Source organism: Crocodylus siamensis, chromosome 4 (assembly GCF_052110815.1).
Source record: "Crocodylus siamensis isolate JL-2025a chromosome 4, ASM5211081v1, whole genome shotgun sequence".
In the NCBI taxonomy this organism is placed as follows: Eukaryota; Metazoa; Chordata; order Crocodylia; family Crocodylidae; genus Crocodylus; species Crocodylus siamensis.
Window position 1 is genome coordinate 126,277,179 of NC_143398.1, and position 12,411 is coordinate 126,289,589.

At 40.6% G+C, this 12,411-nt stretch overlaps 1 protein-coding gene across 1 annotated transcript in view; it reads right to left on the minus strand.

Annotated features, from left to right (window-relative positions):
• Nucleotides 1–12,411, minus strand: part of CYB5R3 (cytochrome b5 reductase 3) — a 28,704-nt gene that overhangs the window by 2,353 nt on the left and 13,940 nt on the right. Inside the window, exons 3-8 of the mRNA XM_090043717.1 lie at nucleotides 11,050–11,122; nucleotides 7,648–7,754; nucleotides 6,812–6,941; nucleotides 5,282–5,365; nucleotides 5,096–5,181; nucleotides 1,261–1,360 (exon numbers count right to left, since the gene is read on the minus strand). Of these exons, the coding sequence (XP_089899843.1) occupies nucleotides 1,261–1,360; nucleotides 5,096–5,181; nucleotides 5,282–5,365; nucleotides 6,812–6,941; nucleotides 7,648–7,754; nucleotides 11,050–11,122 (580 nt within the window). The remainder of the gene's footprint in view (nucleotides 1–1,260; nucleotides 1,361–5,095; nucleotides 5,182–5,281; nucleotides 5,366–6,811; nucleotides 6,942–7,647; nucleotides 7,755–11,049; nucleotides 11,123–12,411) is intronic.

Below are 12,411 nucleotides of genomic sequence, written 5' to 3' on the forward strand. Positions count from 1 at the left end.
GACCACGGTAATTGATGTGCTCCTGTGTCTCATGCATCAGTGTTCCCATGCTTAAAAAGGGTGGTGGGGGTGCCTGAACTAAAGCTTGGCAAACAAGCTCTCCTCCTTCCCCCCCGCCTCCCCCAAGCATGTGTAAAAGTGCTCCAAGTGATTACTTAAATCATAAGTGTTTTTTGGCAGAACTCTGAATAGAATTCAAACTTCTTGTGCCCAATCTCATGGAACAAGACCATTACTCCTGCACAGTCCACTAGCATGCCTCCAGGTAAAGGCAGTCCTCAACTTGCAACGTTTTGAGTTGCAATGTTTTGCACTTACAACGTGTATAAACTGACACCATTTCAACTTTCTGACTCCAGTTTCGACTTTACAACACTTGATCCAACACCACGCCACGCCAGCAAACAAGTTTGCTGCATCGCCTATCTCCCTGGAGAACATCTGTCCAAACTTCCTTGGACATTTTCTTTAAGAAAGCAGATAAACTTCAGTCAAGACTCCTGACAAGAACACTTCAAAAAGTCCAGCAGTCACCTCAACAAAGTCCTTCCAAATCAGTATGATTGATATTTATAATATAAAAACATTAATGTAGCTATATTACTCATATATAATTGACTGAGTACAAAATTCTGGGGTATTTTTGGAGAAAATAGGGTTATCAGGCCTTGGTTAAGGAACCAGTCCCCTATTTATAACATTGTTTCCTATGGGAAAATTAGTTACGAGCTACAACATTTCGATTTAAGTTGTAGTTTTCAGGAACCAATTGTGTTGTTAAGTCCAAAGACTGCCTGTATATAACCATCAGAGTAGGAAACACTGTCAGAAGAAAGTATTCCTTAACCTGCCATTTGTACTCAACATGCAAAACTGATGTAAACATGAAGGTGCGATTGGCTTTGTTTTCCTTCAGTAACTAGTAGCTTCTAACTGATTCTTGCCTTAATAATTTATTGAAACTAAAATCCTCCCACTGCTCCTTATTATAATTAGTTTTGTCCATGCAAGTTCATATTTACTGTCAATGTTGAACATGTCAAAAGGTGGAAAAAGTAGCCACATATACTCACGTGAATGCACACTAGCTTTCACCTAAACAGAGTTCCAAAGCTTTGGAGGTATTAGTGAAAAACAGCTTTCTCCACATAACACAAACTTGTGCACAGCTCAGAATGCAGCCAGTGACATTAAAAGGCAGATTGAGAATTACCACTACTGATTTGAAGCTAAAAAGAAAGGGAACATGTAAATTCTTACTCTCTGGTGCTCTATCCAATGTGTACCAAAGGTTAAAGCGGTCTGGATATTCAACCTGGATTTCCTCTAGTTCTGGGCGCAACAGGATATCTTTTTCAGTCTGCAAAAAGAAAATTTTATGTTACATTTCCACAAAGATCTTCATTTGGACTCTAATGTTATCAAATTAAACCTCAGAGATCTTGTACGCGTAAGGTGACCATCCGTCACAGTTTGGCTGGGACAGTCCTAGGTTTTGTAGGCTGGTCACAGCTGGCTGGTGAAACTTGAAACAGAGGTCCTAGGAATGCAGGGTGCAGTCCAGAGTTGGGGGGTGGAGCAGCATGGTGTGCCAGAGACAGGCTCTGCCTCCTCACTGGACTGCACCCCATGCTTCTTGCCTCCAGCAGTGCCACTGACTTGGGAGGGTGGGCAGTAGGGCTGCGTGAAGCTTTGGTTGCCGGTTCGATTCAGAGGAGATTTGGCCCGATTCAGCGGCCGAATCTCTGAACTGAATCGGAAGACAAATAAAAAGGTCCGAATTGATCTGAAGATTCAGAAGCGATTCAGGCAGTCCCTGCTTGCTGCTGCAGGGAGCTGGACCTGGACTCCTGCTGATATATTGGGGGTGGGGAAGGGCTGAAGGAGAGGGGAGGGGGCTGGGGGGGGAACCCCCACCAGGCCCCCTGAGCATCCCCCCCTGACCCCTGCCTGCTCTCCTAGCCCTGTCAACGCGTGCCCCGCCTGGCCCCAGCATCCCGGCACTGCACCGGGGGGGGGGGGGGGGGGGGGGGGGCTCTGCCATGAGTCCCCCCCCATCCCCTGCCTGCTCCACCAGTCCAGTCAATGGCTTCCCCATCCAGCCTCAGTGTCCCGGCACTTTAAAAAACGCCCTGCACTCGCCAGCTGCTGCAGCAGCAGCTGTCAGGGCTTTTGGTGGCTCGTGTTAGAGCCCCTCCAACCCAGCACAGGGCAGCAGGGGGTCACCCTACCTCAATATCACTTCAGTTTTAAACATGGAAGATAGAAACAAGATTTAAAGTAACTTGCAAAAGTTACTAATGCAATTGTTATTCCTGGTCTTGTCACTTCCACAACACTGATGAGCCCTAGATTGCTTCCCTTTAAAGGAACAGAATAAAAATGTGCCTGATTTTTTAACCAGACTGCACTGTAATATGTTATCAGTCATATTACTACACAAAGTAAAAAGCTCTTTCAGCATCTTCAGTAGCAACTAACTCAACTTTCATAATAAAACCTAGAAAATGCCTCCCCCTACAGCTCAGAGCTCTGCTCTACGTATTTGATGATCCCTAATCTTCTCTAATGCAAATCCATTAACCAAAGCCAACACATCTTAGTCCCATAGCAGCAGCAGTGCTACAGGAGAGTAAGCATAATGATAATCTAGCCAAAGTGATTTGGCACCAGAAAAAAAGAAATATTTGGGAATGCAGAGGTGGACAGAATGTGCCAGCACCTGCTGTTGAAATGGCACCTATTTCTGAGTCTGACAAACATGAAAGAGCACCCATTACAAGAATGCTATTTCTGGATCTAACTGACTTGAAACAGGCATCTGGACAACAATGAAAGCCATTTTAGTGAGGCAGAAGTCACAAACAGTACATCAGCCACAGAAGTAATTATTAAATGTAGGTATGTTAAACTCCAAGGAGGACATGAAAACAATTTAGTAAGGCATTAATAAGCAAAACAAGGGAGGAGGTAAATGAGGTTTTATTTAAGATAATACAGGACACATTTATAATCTTGAACACAGATATTTAGTTGGGAGTAGAATCTGAACCAGAAAAGATAAAGAACATCTTAGAGGAAATGGCAGACAAACAGTATGATGAGTACAGTGTTACAGTATGATGATCAGTTACTTGCCTGTCACAGAAATTGGGAAAATGTTGTCCCTTTGTCTAAAATTCTGCTGAAGCTACACATACTATATTTTTCAACAAAGGTTGAGATTTTGATCTTTTTTCCTACAAACCTAAAATGATACTAATCTTTTCAGATATTTAAAAAAAATGTGCTGAATTGATGACGCACAGAAATTCAGCATTAATAAAAAACAGGGAGACAGGATGAGAGCAACTGGTTTGAAAGGCAGGCAGATGCCTACACTATTTAGGCTAAAGGCACTTGAAATTGAGACCAAGTCCTAGAAACTTGTTAGTGACTGAAACTTTGGCATGTCTGAAAATTCTCATGATGATCTGAAATAATTAACTACTTTTTTGGTTAAGCCTCTTTTTAAGTAAGTGATCTGATTGTAAATATGAAACAAACTTCATCAAACCATATACCCAAAGACAATAAAGGTTGTTTTATTTAAAAAAACAATGTACGTTATATACTTTTTGTAGGTTTATGTACAAAGATTCCAGTTACCATTCTAATGCTGCTGACATATCATAAACAAGCAGTATATGAGCAATATTATTCCATTTCTAGACTTAATAAAAACATATACTTAGAAAGATTTTGAAAATACTGAAGTTACATAGTTGCTCAAATATAGAATTATACCATAGTCTCGCTGGCAGCAAATCCAAGGCATTTAGTTGCAATGCTGTATTTAACGTTTATATTAAAATCTTGAAAATGCAGCTTTAAAAGTGAAATATTAATGAAAAAGTAGATTTAAATCAATCACTCTCAGGTCTTTGATAATTCTGATCTCTGGTGATATTTAAATTTTTTAGAAGCAAAACAATGACTATATAATCAAAACATATTAGTTTAGTATTCAAAAATACCATTATTTAAAATATTAATACTTGTGTATTTTATGTACATTACCACAATATCAACCTTATCTGTTTTACACATAGTTGATATGTTTAAGACATTCTATGTAGAATTTATGAAAATACCAATGTTTGAGATTGACCATATATAAAGCAGAAAAGGCTGTTTAACATAAAAGGTTTAAAAAAAAAATATTACCGCAGGATAAAAAACTTGATTTGTTGATGACATTGCTTTCAAACCAATATATTGTAAAACAAAATCACCAACTGTGGTCAAAAAATAATAGATAATTTATATATAGCAATCAACTTTGTTTTCACTATTTTGGTATATTTTATGGCTTATGTCCAAAAATCAAAATAGTAGGAAGTTGTAGCAAAGCATCACCTTTTCCAATTTTTATATATATTGTGAACGTACCAAAATAACATTTTACTTAAAATTGCCAGTTGTAAAACGTTCTTTCTGCAAAATATTCAAAACTGAGCTAGATTTGCTTATGTGTTTAACAAAGTTAAAACAGTACTTCCTGTAAATAATACTCATCACAATAATAATTTTGTATTAAACAAAAAGTCATCTTTTAAGTAAGATCACTGGTAAACTATGAAAAGCTGATATTGATATATTCTGCAGGTACAAATCAGAAGTATTATCAACTTTTTTTAATGAAACAAACCTAGTGTCTAGCAACTTTTTTCTAAGTGCCATTCTTTTTCAAATAGCAACTGTTATAAGTAAATATGCTCATATTAAATAACAGTTGCTAATTTATCAATTTCATAACAACCTGCATGCACAATTTTTTTTCAATAAAACAATCATTAAAAACTTAAGACTCACACTGTCAACCTTTTAAGTTTTGTAAGAGTACAGGTAGCATTGTCTCATGGCATAACAAAGCAGCTCTGAGAAGTCACAATTTGAGCATGGGGCTCGAGTGCAATATGACTACTAGTAAACGCTTAATTTGGGGTTAGGGTTTTATAGTTCTGAGTGATATGGGTGCACTGTGCGTGTCCTTGGGGAATTGTTATTTTAAAGGACAACATTCACATCTTGCAATAACAAGGGCAAGAGTTACCTGATTAGCAAACAGAAGATTGCACACAGTGGGATCATCTTTATCCTTCATGATGGCTCGTATAAGTTGTAGCATGGGTGTTATCCCTGAAAGAGGAATGCAATTAAAAAAACCCATGCACATACACATCACACAGATGGTCACCTCTGTTTGTGAACGACAGAATGAAAATGCATTCTTACATACCAGTTCCACCTGCAATCATTCCAACATATTTCACTGTTCTTATAACCGGTTCAGATTTCTTGTCAGGACGAATAGCAAACTTGCCTGGAAGAGAGAGAGAGAGAGAGGGAATGAGGTGAAATAACTGAGGCAGGCTATGAAACTAATTAAAACACACAGGTCTTGTGATTCTCAGTCCTCAGATTTAATTCTGATTTTCACTGATTTGTTCCCAGGCCTGGAACATGTCACTTAACCTCTGCCTCAATTTTCCCCATCTGTAAAATAGGGCCACATAAACTCTCTCTCAAAAAGCTGCTGTAAAGAAAAGATGATGTTGAAAATAATTAATAGATAGCATTTTGCAGAGACAAACCAAGAGATACTAATGTCTCATAACTAAATGGGACTATTAACCCTTTATTTTGCATTAAACCTATTTACATTTGAGTAATGCCCAACAGTTTCCACCAATGATCAAAAAGGCTTGGTGCCAGAAATTGTTTGCACAAGAGAATATAAGCTCTCTAAAAAAGGACAATCTACTATTTTTTTTGTACATAAAGACTGTTTTCATGAGAAATCTCAATTGTTCAGGGAGGGAAACAGCTCAAACAGAATGTGAACACTATTTAACGTGCACAAAAAAACTTAAAAAGAAACACAGGCCATACCAATTACTACATGGATCTGACTTTTGAGGATATTGCTGAATGGCATAAGGATCAGATGTAGAGAGAAGCTTACACATTTATGGTTTTCTCTTCACTCTGTTTTTTTTTTCTTTTCTTTCTTTTTTTTTTTTTAAAGAGTTAATTTCCTGTCAATTCCCTTTAACCATTGTGATGTGTCATGGCTGTTGTGGGCTACACACACAGGCTACAAACAACTGTACTTTTTATCCTAGCAATCAGAACCAGCTTAGGTTAAGCCCATTTCTTTATTGCTGTGGTATATTCCTGCATCACAGCAGCCTGGCTAAAGGAAGTAAGATTTAACTCTTCTGTTCTGCCAGAAACTGAAGTGGGATTTTCTTCAGCCTAGTCTACACACCATTTTCATAGTGACAGAACTGTTGGTTTGAGATTGGAATTTTCTGTTGGCATTGTAGTGGGATAAACCGACATAATTATAGTGATATAAAAAAGGTACCTATACTTAGGCAAAGTCCATGCTATACAAACAAAATGTCCATCAGGGATCACATTTTTATACCAGCAAAAGCCCCATTTTAGATATAATTATACTGGCATCCATTTTTTTCTGCGGGTATAGTTTATTTCACTAAAGAAAAATCTAGAAAGACACTTGTGCCAAAAAAACCATGTCTGGTCTTCGTAAATTGGATATATTGTAGGGTACCCTTCTCCTATGGGATAGACTACTCATGTTATAGCAATGTACTTAAAGCAATACAGTTCTTGGGCTCAAATGAGGCTTTAATCTCATCAGGGTCAAGAGTTAATTTGAACAGCAGAGTGAACATTTATCAGTTTTATAAGAATGTCTGTGCCTTGTACTCTGGATACAGTATTTCAAATTCCGTCTTGCCTTTTCCTTTGTAGACAAGTAGGCCACTGGGTCCCCTGAAGTCAATGGTATCCCCTATTTTCAGGCTGTCTAAGTACTGAGACATCTTTCCTCCATCAGGGAACTTTGGATGGACCCCTCTAAAGTAAATCTGTAAAAGAAAAAGGATTGAAGGGAAGAGTTGGGTTGAGTTAGTTACAGATAAACAGGAGTAACAAAGCTAAAAACAAGCTTCCATAATACAATAGAAAACATGGTATGCCTACACTCCTCAGTCAAGACAATGTATTACTTAAGAGGGAATGCTAAAGGAATACACCAGACTGACGCATTCAAGTTTTACCCCAAAAATTAAGGTAAGGAAAAGTGTTTAAACTGAACCAAGACGAGCTCCAGGGCTAGAGGGACGTGCTTTGGTAAGTGGTGAAACTTCCCCATGTGGAAATAGTAAAAACCCATAGAGCTGCCTATACTTCATAATCCCCCTACATTCATGCTTATGATACTATATTATTCATGAATAAGACCAGAGAAGATCCAACAAGCCTGAAAGCTTCTTAAATGCTAAAGAACTGTGTGAACGTCTACAGATTGGATGTCTTTTAGTAATTAACTCTGGGAACTTGCACAGAAGGATATTAATACCTCTGTATTAACAAAAGTCACTTTTTCCTCAACCGCTACTTATAATGGATCTGTGTGTGCGTGCGTGCGTGTGTGTGTGTGTTGAGACTGAATGGAATCTAACATGATTATAATGTCCAATTTCACACACACACACCTTTTTATAAGATCATGCTTTCTACTCTAACCCTAAGGGCACAAAGTAGCCAAGTACAGCACAATAATAGCCTTACCTTCACAACAAGATCCACAAAGCCTTTGTCATCATCACTGGACACAGGTGTGTAGGGTCTGATGACAAGATTCCCATCAATCCGAGTAGACAAGTAGATGTGCTGTCCTAAATGCAGAAGGGGGAGCGGGGGTGAATAGTTTACTTTTGAGGGGCCATTTGATGCCATGGTAGAACTACAAGCAAGGCGATCAAGTTCTTTTACCCCTTTGTTCCAGTGGCAGTAATTTTTCCCTTGCCATCTGGTACTTCCATATCACTTTGCCATATTTCCTCCTCCATCAGTCATAAAGTCAAGCAGGTACAGACAGGTGGTTCAGCTTTTACAGCTGCTTTATCCTTCTTTTCAGGGAGTGAGGGACAGCAGAGATTTGTTATTTACTAAGTTAGAATTTTATGGAGGGTATATATTCCACCAATACAGATGTGCAAAAAGGATGCACAAGAACAACTCTTTTAGGCATATCATTAGCACTTCATCATCAGTACAGGATGATGACTTGACTTTACATAACAAATGGTTTACATCTGAAAGTACTATTGTGAAGATGCTTGGGGAAGCGGTTGGTGGAGGCAGGAGGTCCATACTTCAAGTTGCATTGAGATTTACACTTAAAACAGGATTTTAATGTTATTTCCTAAAGCCCTGACTTCACCCTTCAAGTTTTAACCCTTCATGGGCTAACAAACTAGCCGTGCCATTTCCTTTGGGCAAAAAAACTAATTTTTTCTCAGTCAATTTAGTAAAAGTTTAGTGTTTTTCTCCTGACTCCCCTAAATTTCTTCCTAAGGTTTTAATACCTTTATTGGAATGTTATGGCTAAGGAATTTGTGGGGGGGGGGGAAATCAGACTTCCTAGACATTTTCACCATATCTGAAGGATAAGACACCTTCATTTTATTAATGCTTTAGCTTTAAATGACTATTTTGGCTTATTTCAGCTCTATAAAGAAAGGCTGGATGAAAGGGTCCAATTCTGCCAGCTGCTGATCTCTAATGGTACACTGGAGTTTGTATGCCAAGCTAGGATGAAGTTGAATCCAAATGGTAAAGTGTGTGTGGATGAGATATTGGTGTTTTCCTGAATTGGTAGCGACTTGGAATGCGACCCTACATTAAAGCCGTATGGGAATATGTAGCACCACCAGAATGCGAGGGAGTTAAAGTATTTCTGTCATTATACTCGAAATACTTTTCTACTGAGGCAGTCAAGGAATGAGACAGTATATGCACATAAGAGAACTTATATATCAAGCTGTTTCATTTTTTTGTCAAGGAACATCATGTCAAATTACCTCCCCTCTCTTCCAAGACAAGTTTTGCAGTAAGTTCATTTAACTGGCTACAGCTGTAGATTGCAGAAAGGAAATCCTGCCAGATAAAATCATTGTCAGAGTAAGTCATTCAGGAGGTATCTATTCCCGTCTGACAGAAGGTCTCCCAGAGGGAAGGGGCAATTCTCTGAGTTTCACCTTTCTCCACAGGTAGGACAGCAGATGCTGAGAAAATCCCTTCACAGCCTCACAGGCCCTCTTCCCTTAGAACTCTACAGAAAAAGTAAGTCCTCCCAATTTGTAAAAAATCAGAACCAAGTATTGGGCCAAGACTATCTCACACAAGTGTCACAGCTGTGAAGGGTGACCTTCATCATCCTTTTGTTCTACTGTAACACTGTCTTTCCAGAACCTCCTCTATTCCCCACACCATTTTGTTAACAAGCCCCAGCCATTTTGGGTAACACACTGAAGTAGAGTTTTGATTTGCTCTTGTCCTTTATGAAAATCTTGGGTGAAAACCATGAGAACTATAAGGCCACCAAACTGACCATGGAAAGTATCCACTTAACTAAGCATGTGTGCTGAGTGACATTACAAAGTAATACAGCTACATAAAAGATTTATACAAGGACACAGCTGTAGTTTCATGTAATGGCAATATACAAAAACTCAGTGTGCATGTATGTGTGGGTGCACATGGAGGGAGAGTAATGGATAAAATGTATACTTAGGCTGGAAAGGTTCTAATGCCTATAGATCAGACATCCCTGACAGCAACCTATCACAGGCCTGGTTAAAGCAGATACTTATGATAAGTATCTTTCCTTTAGGCTAAACAGAAAGGCAGTCAAATGCACTGTTATCTGCCAAGGTTTCTGGAAATAACAGCAGCTGTGTAAGGCTGTATGTAGGCTGCATAGCAAACCCTGTGCAAGAAGTTGAGATTAAAAGTTGGCTAAGGGGCTGTGATTTGCGTGCGTCAAACAGCTGTGCCCCAAGATCGGCCATGCTGCTTTGCAAGAGCCATCTCCTGAGTCAGAAACAGTGTAGTTGTGTTGTTTCCCCTTGCTGCAGACAGGTTAGTTGCCACTGCCTCTCAGCTGTGCTACCATGCTACACTACTTTGGATTTAAGGGATAGCTCCAATAGAGTATCCCTGAGAGTGCTGCTGCCTGCTATAAGTCTCCCACATAGATATGCCCCAAGAATAGTTTTCCCCTTGACCAGTTATAAATACAGGGTAAATAAATGCAGGTGGGGTAGAGGACTGACAAACTGCCTTACAGGAGAAAGCTAGAAGAAAGCAAGAGAAGCAGCTGAGTGCTGCTTTGAAAGCAGAAGGAAACAGAACTTCCTAGGAATAATGGGCACTTACATACATGCAGGGAGCCTGTTCTGACATGCTGGAAATCCAGTGAGTCAGACCAGAATTGCCGCATAAAGTCTGCTGGAGCATGTAAATTGACACACTCTGGCAACCTTGCACATTATGTGCATCAGCAGCACAGTGTGCTTCCATGTTGAGAAAATGGCAGTGGCACGCTTTGAACCAAAACACATTTGATGTCCTTTAGTTCAAAGTGCACTGCCACCATTTTCTCAGCAAGGAGGCATGCTGTGGATACATGTGATGCATGGGTGCTTTTAATTAGCATGGCTTGCTAATTAGAAGCACCTGGTGCCGCATCAGGAACACGTATAAAAATGCCCAATATCTGTTGGTAAAGCAGGCTTGAAGACTGAGCAATGAACTAACTATTGGCTTTTTTTCCTACAGTGGTCAAGGAAATAGCATGTACATTGGAAACAAACAGCACTGCACCAAAAATATATGCAACTTGTATTATCAGTTTTTTTCTCTTAAAAGAAACAGCCAATGGTTTGATCTTAGAGTTATTTGCTCAGGCAAAACTGGCAGCAATATTTAAACCATAAAATTTAGCAATTCCACACACCATAAAAAAATATTTTTTGTCAACTGGAATATATTAATGACATTTTAGGGGAAATTATAATATTAGTAAAATTGAATATGTTCTTTAAAGTAGTTCTTAGAGACCACTTAAAATTAACAAATCGCGGATTCATTATGAAGAAAAACCAGGCTACCAATGTAAATACGTACCTATAGGGAGACCCAGAATGTGCTCTCGAGTTGGAAGGGCAAAACGAAATCTCCTTGTATCATGGCTAACTTCCTGAAAGACAAAGGAGAAGTAAATCCCATTGTTGGTAGTTTAAGATAGACATGTCAAAGCTATTTTCGTAAGTTAGTTTCCCTCTAATCCTGGAGTGCTCAACTCCCAGCCCACCGACCAAATCCAGCCTGCAGAGCCATGACATCCAGCCCACAGGGTTCCCTACAGGTCGATAAATTTGGCTGCAGGAGAGCAGTGACAATTAACACAGGCACTCCACCCTTACTGCCAAATATCCAAGCACTGCATGGCTTGATCAGGCACTGCCCATGCAGCCCAAGGGGTGAAAAGTTTGGGCAACCCAGCACTAATCCACGCAAAATGTTTCAATGGCATGTGTACACCAAGGATCAAGATAATTTATTCAGCACTCTTTCCCTGCTATGTCAAAAATCACTTTCCATTCAAATTCCTTACAAGTCCTACTGTTTTCCAAATCATAAACATCTGACACCATATAACAGAAATATCAGACTAACTTTGAATATAAGCAAGACACACACAATACAGACATACATATGCCCCTGACTGAGCATTGGTACTATGCAGTCATTTAGTACTTGCTAGGGATGTACCGCTAAAGATTCTCTTGACTGATACCAATAGCCGATTATTAACCGGCTATATTGGCAGATACTGATCCATCAGCTAATTTACAGGAATGTAGCTTGGAGAGCAGCCTCTTGCCAGTAAGTCTGTGGGGAGGAAGGTGGGGGGGGGGAGTGCAGGGGGCAGAGAGATGCCCCCCCACAGCAAGGGAGGGTGTGGGGCAGGAGCAGGCGCTGCCAATGCAGGTCAATGAATGCGACCCTGGGGCTGGGACGCAGCCACGGGCAGCACATCTGTGGGGTCTGCAGGGTGGCTCTCCACCACTGAGCACACCCCTGGGGGAGGCATGGGGGGCATGTGCCCCCCCAAATTTGTGCGTGGGCCGAGGGTGGGTTGCCTGCTGTGGGCTTGGGACCAGGGGCTGTTCCGGCCTCTTCCCAGCAAGGGTCTGGGCTGGAGATAGGCAGAGCTCAGCTGTGTGGGCAGGCAGTGGTAGCAGTGCTGGGAGGGGTGGCTATAGCCCCCCCACCCCCACCCAGGGCACCCTGCTCTGCTGCCTTTTCCTCAGAAGCCCTAGTGTCATGAGTAGGGGTGGTGCTGGGGGGGAGGAACTTGGGGAGTGATAGCCACCCCAAAATTCCCTGTAGCCCCCCCACCCAATAGCCACCCCTCCCAGCACCACCACCGCCCCTGGTCCCGAGGCTACAGCCCACTCTTGTCACTTGCACAAATCCAGGGGG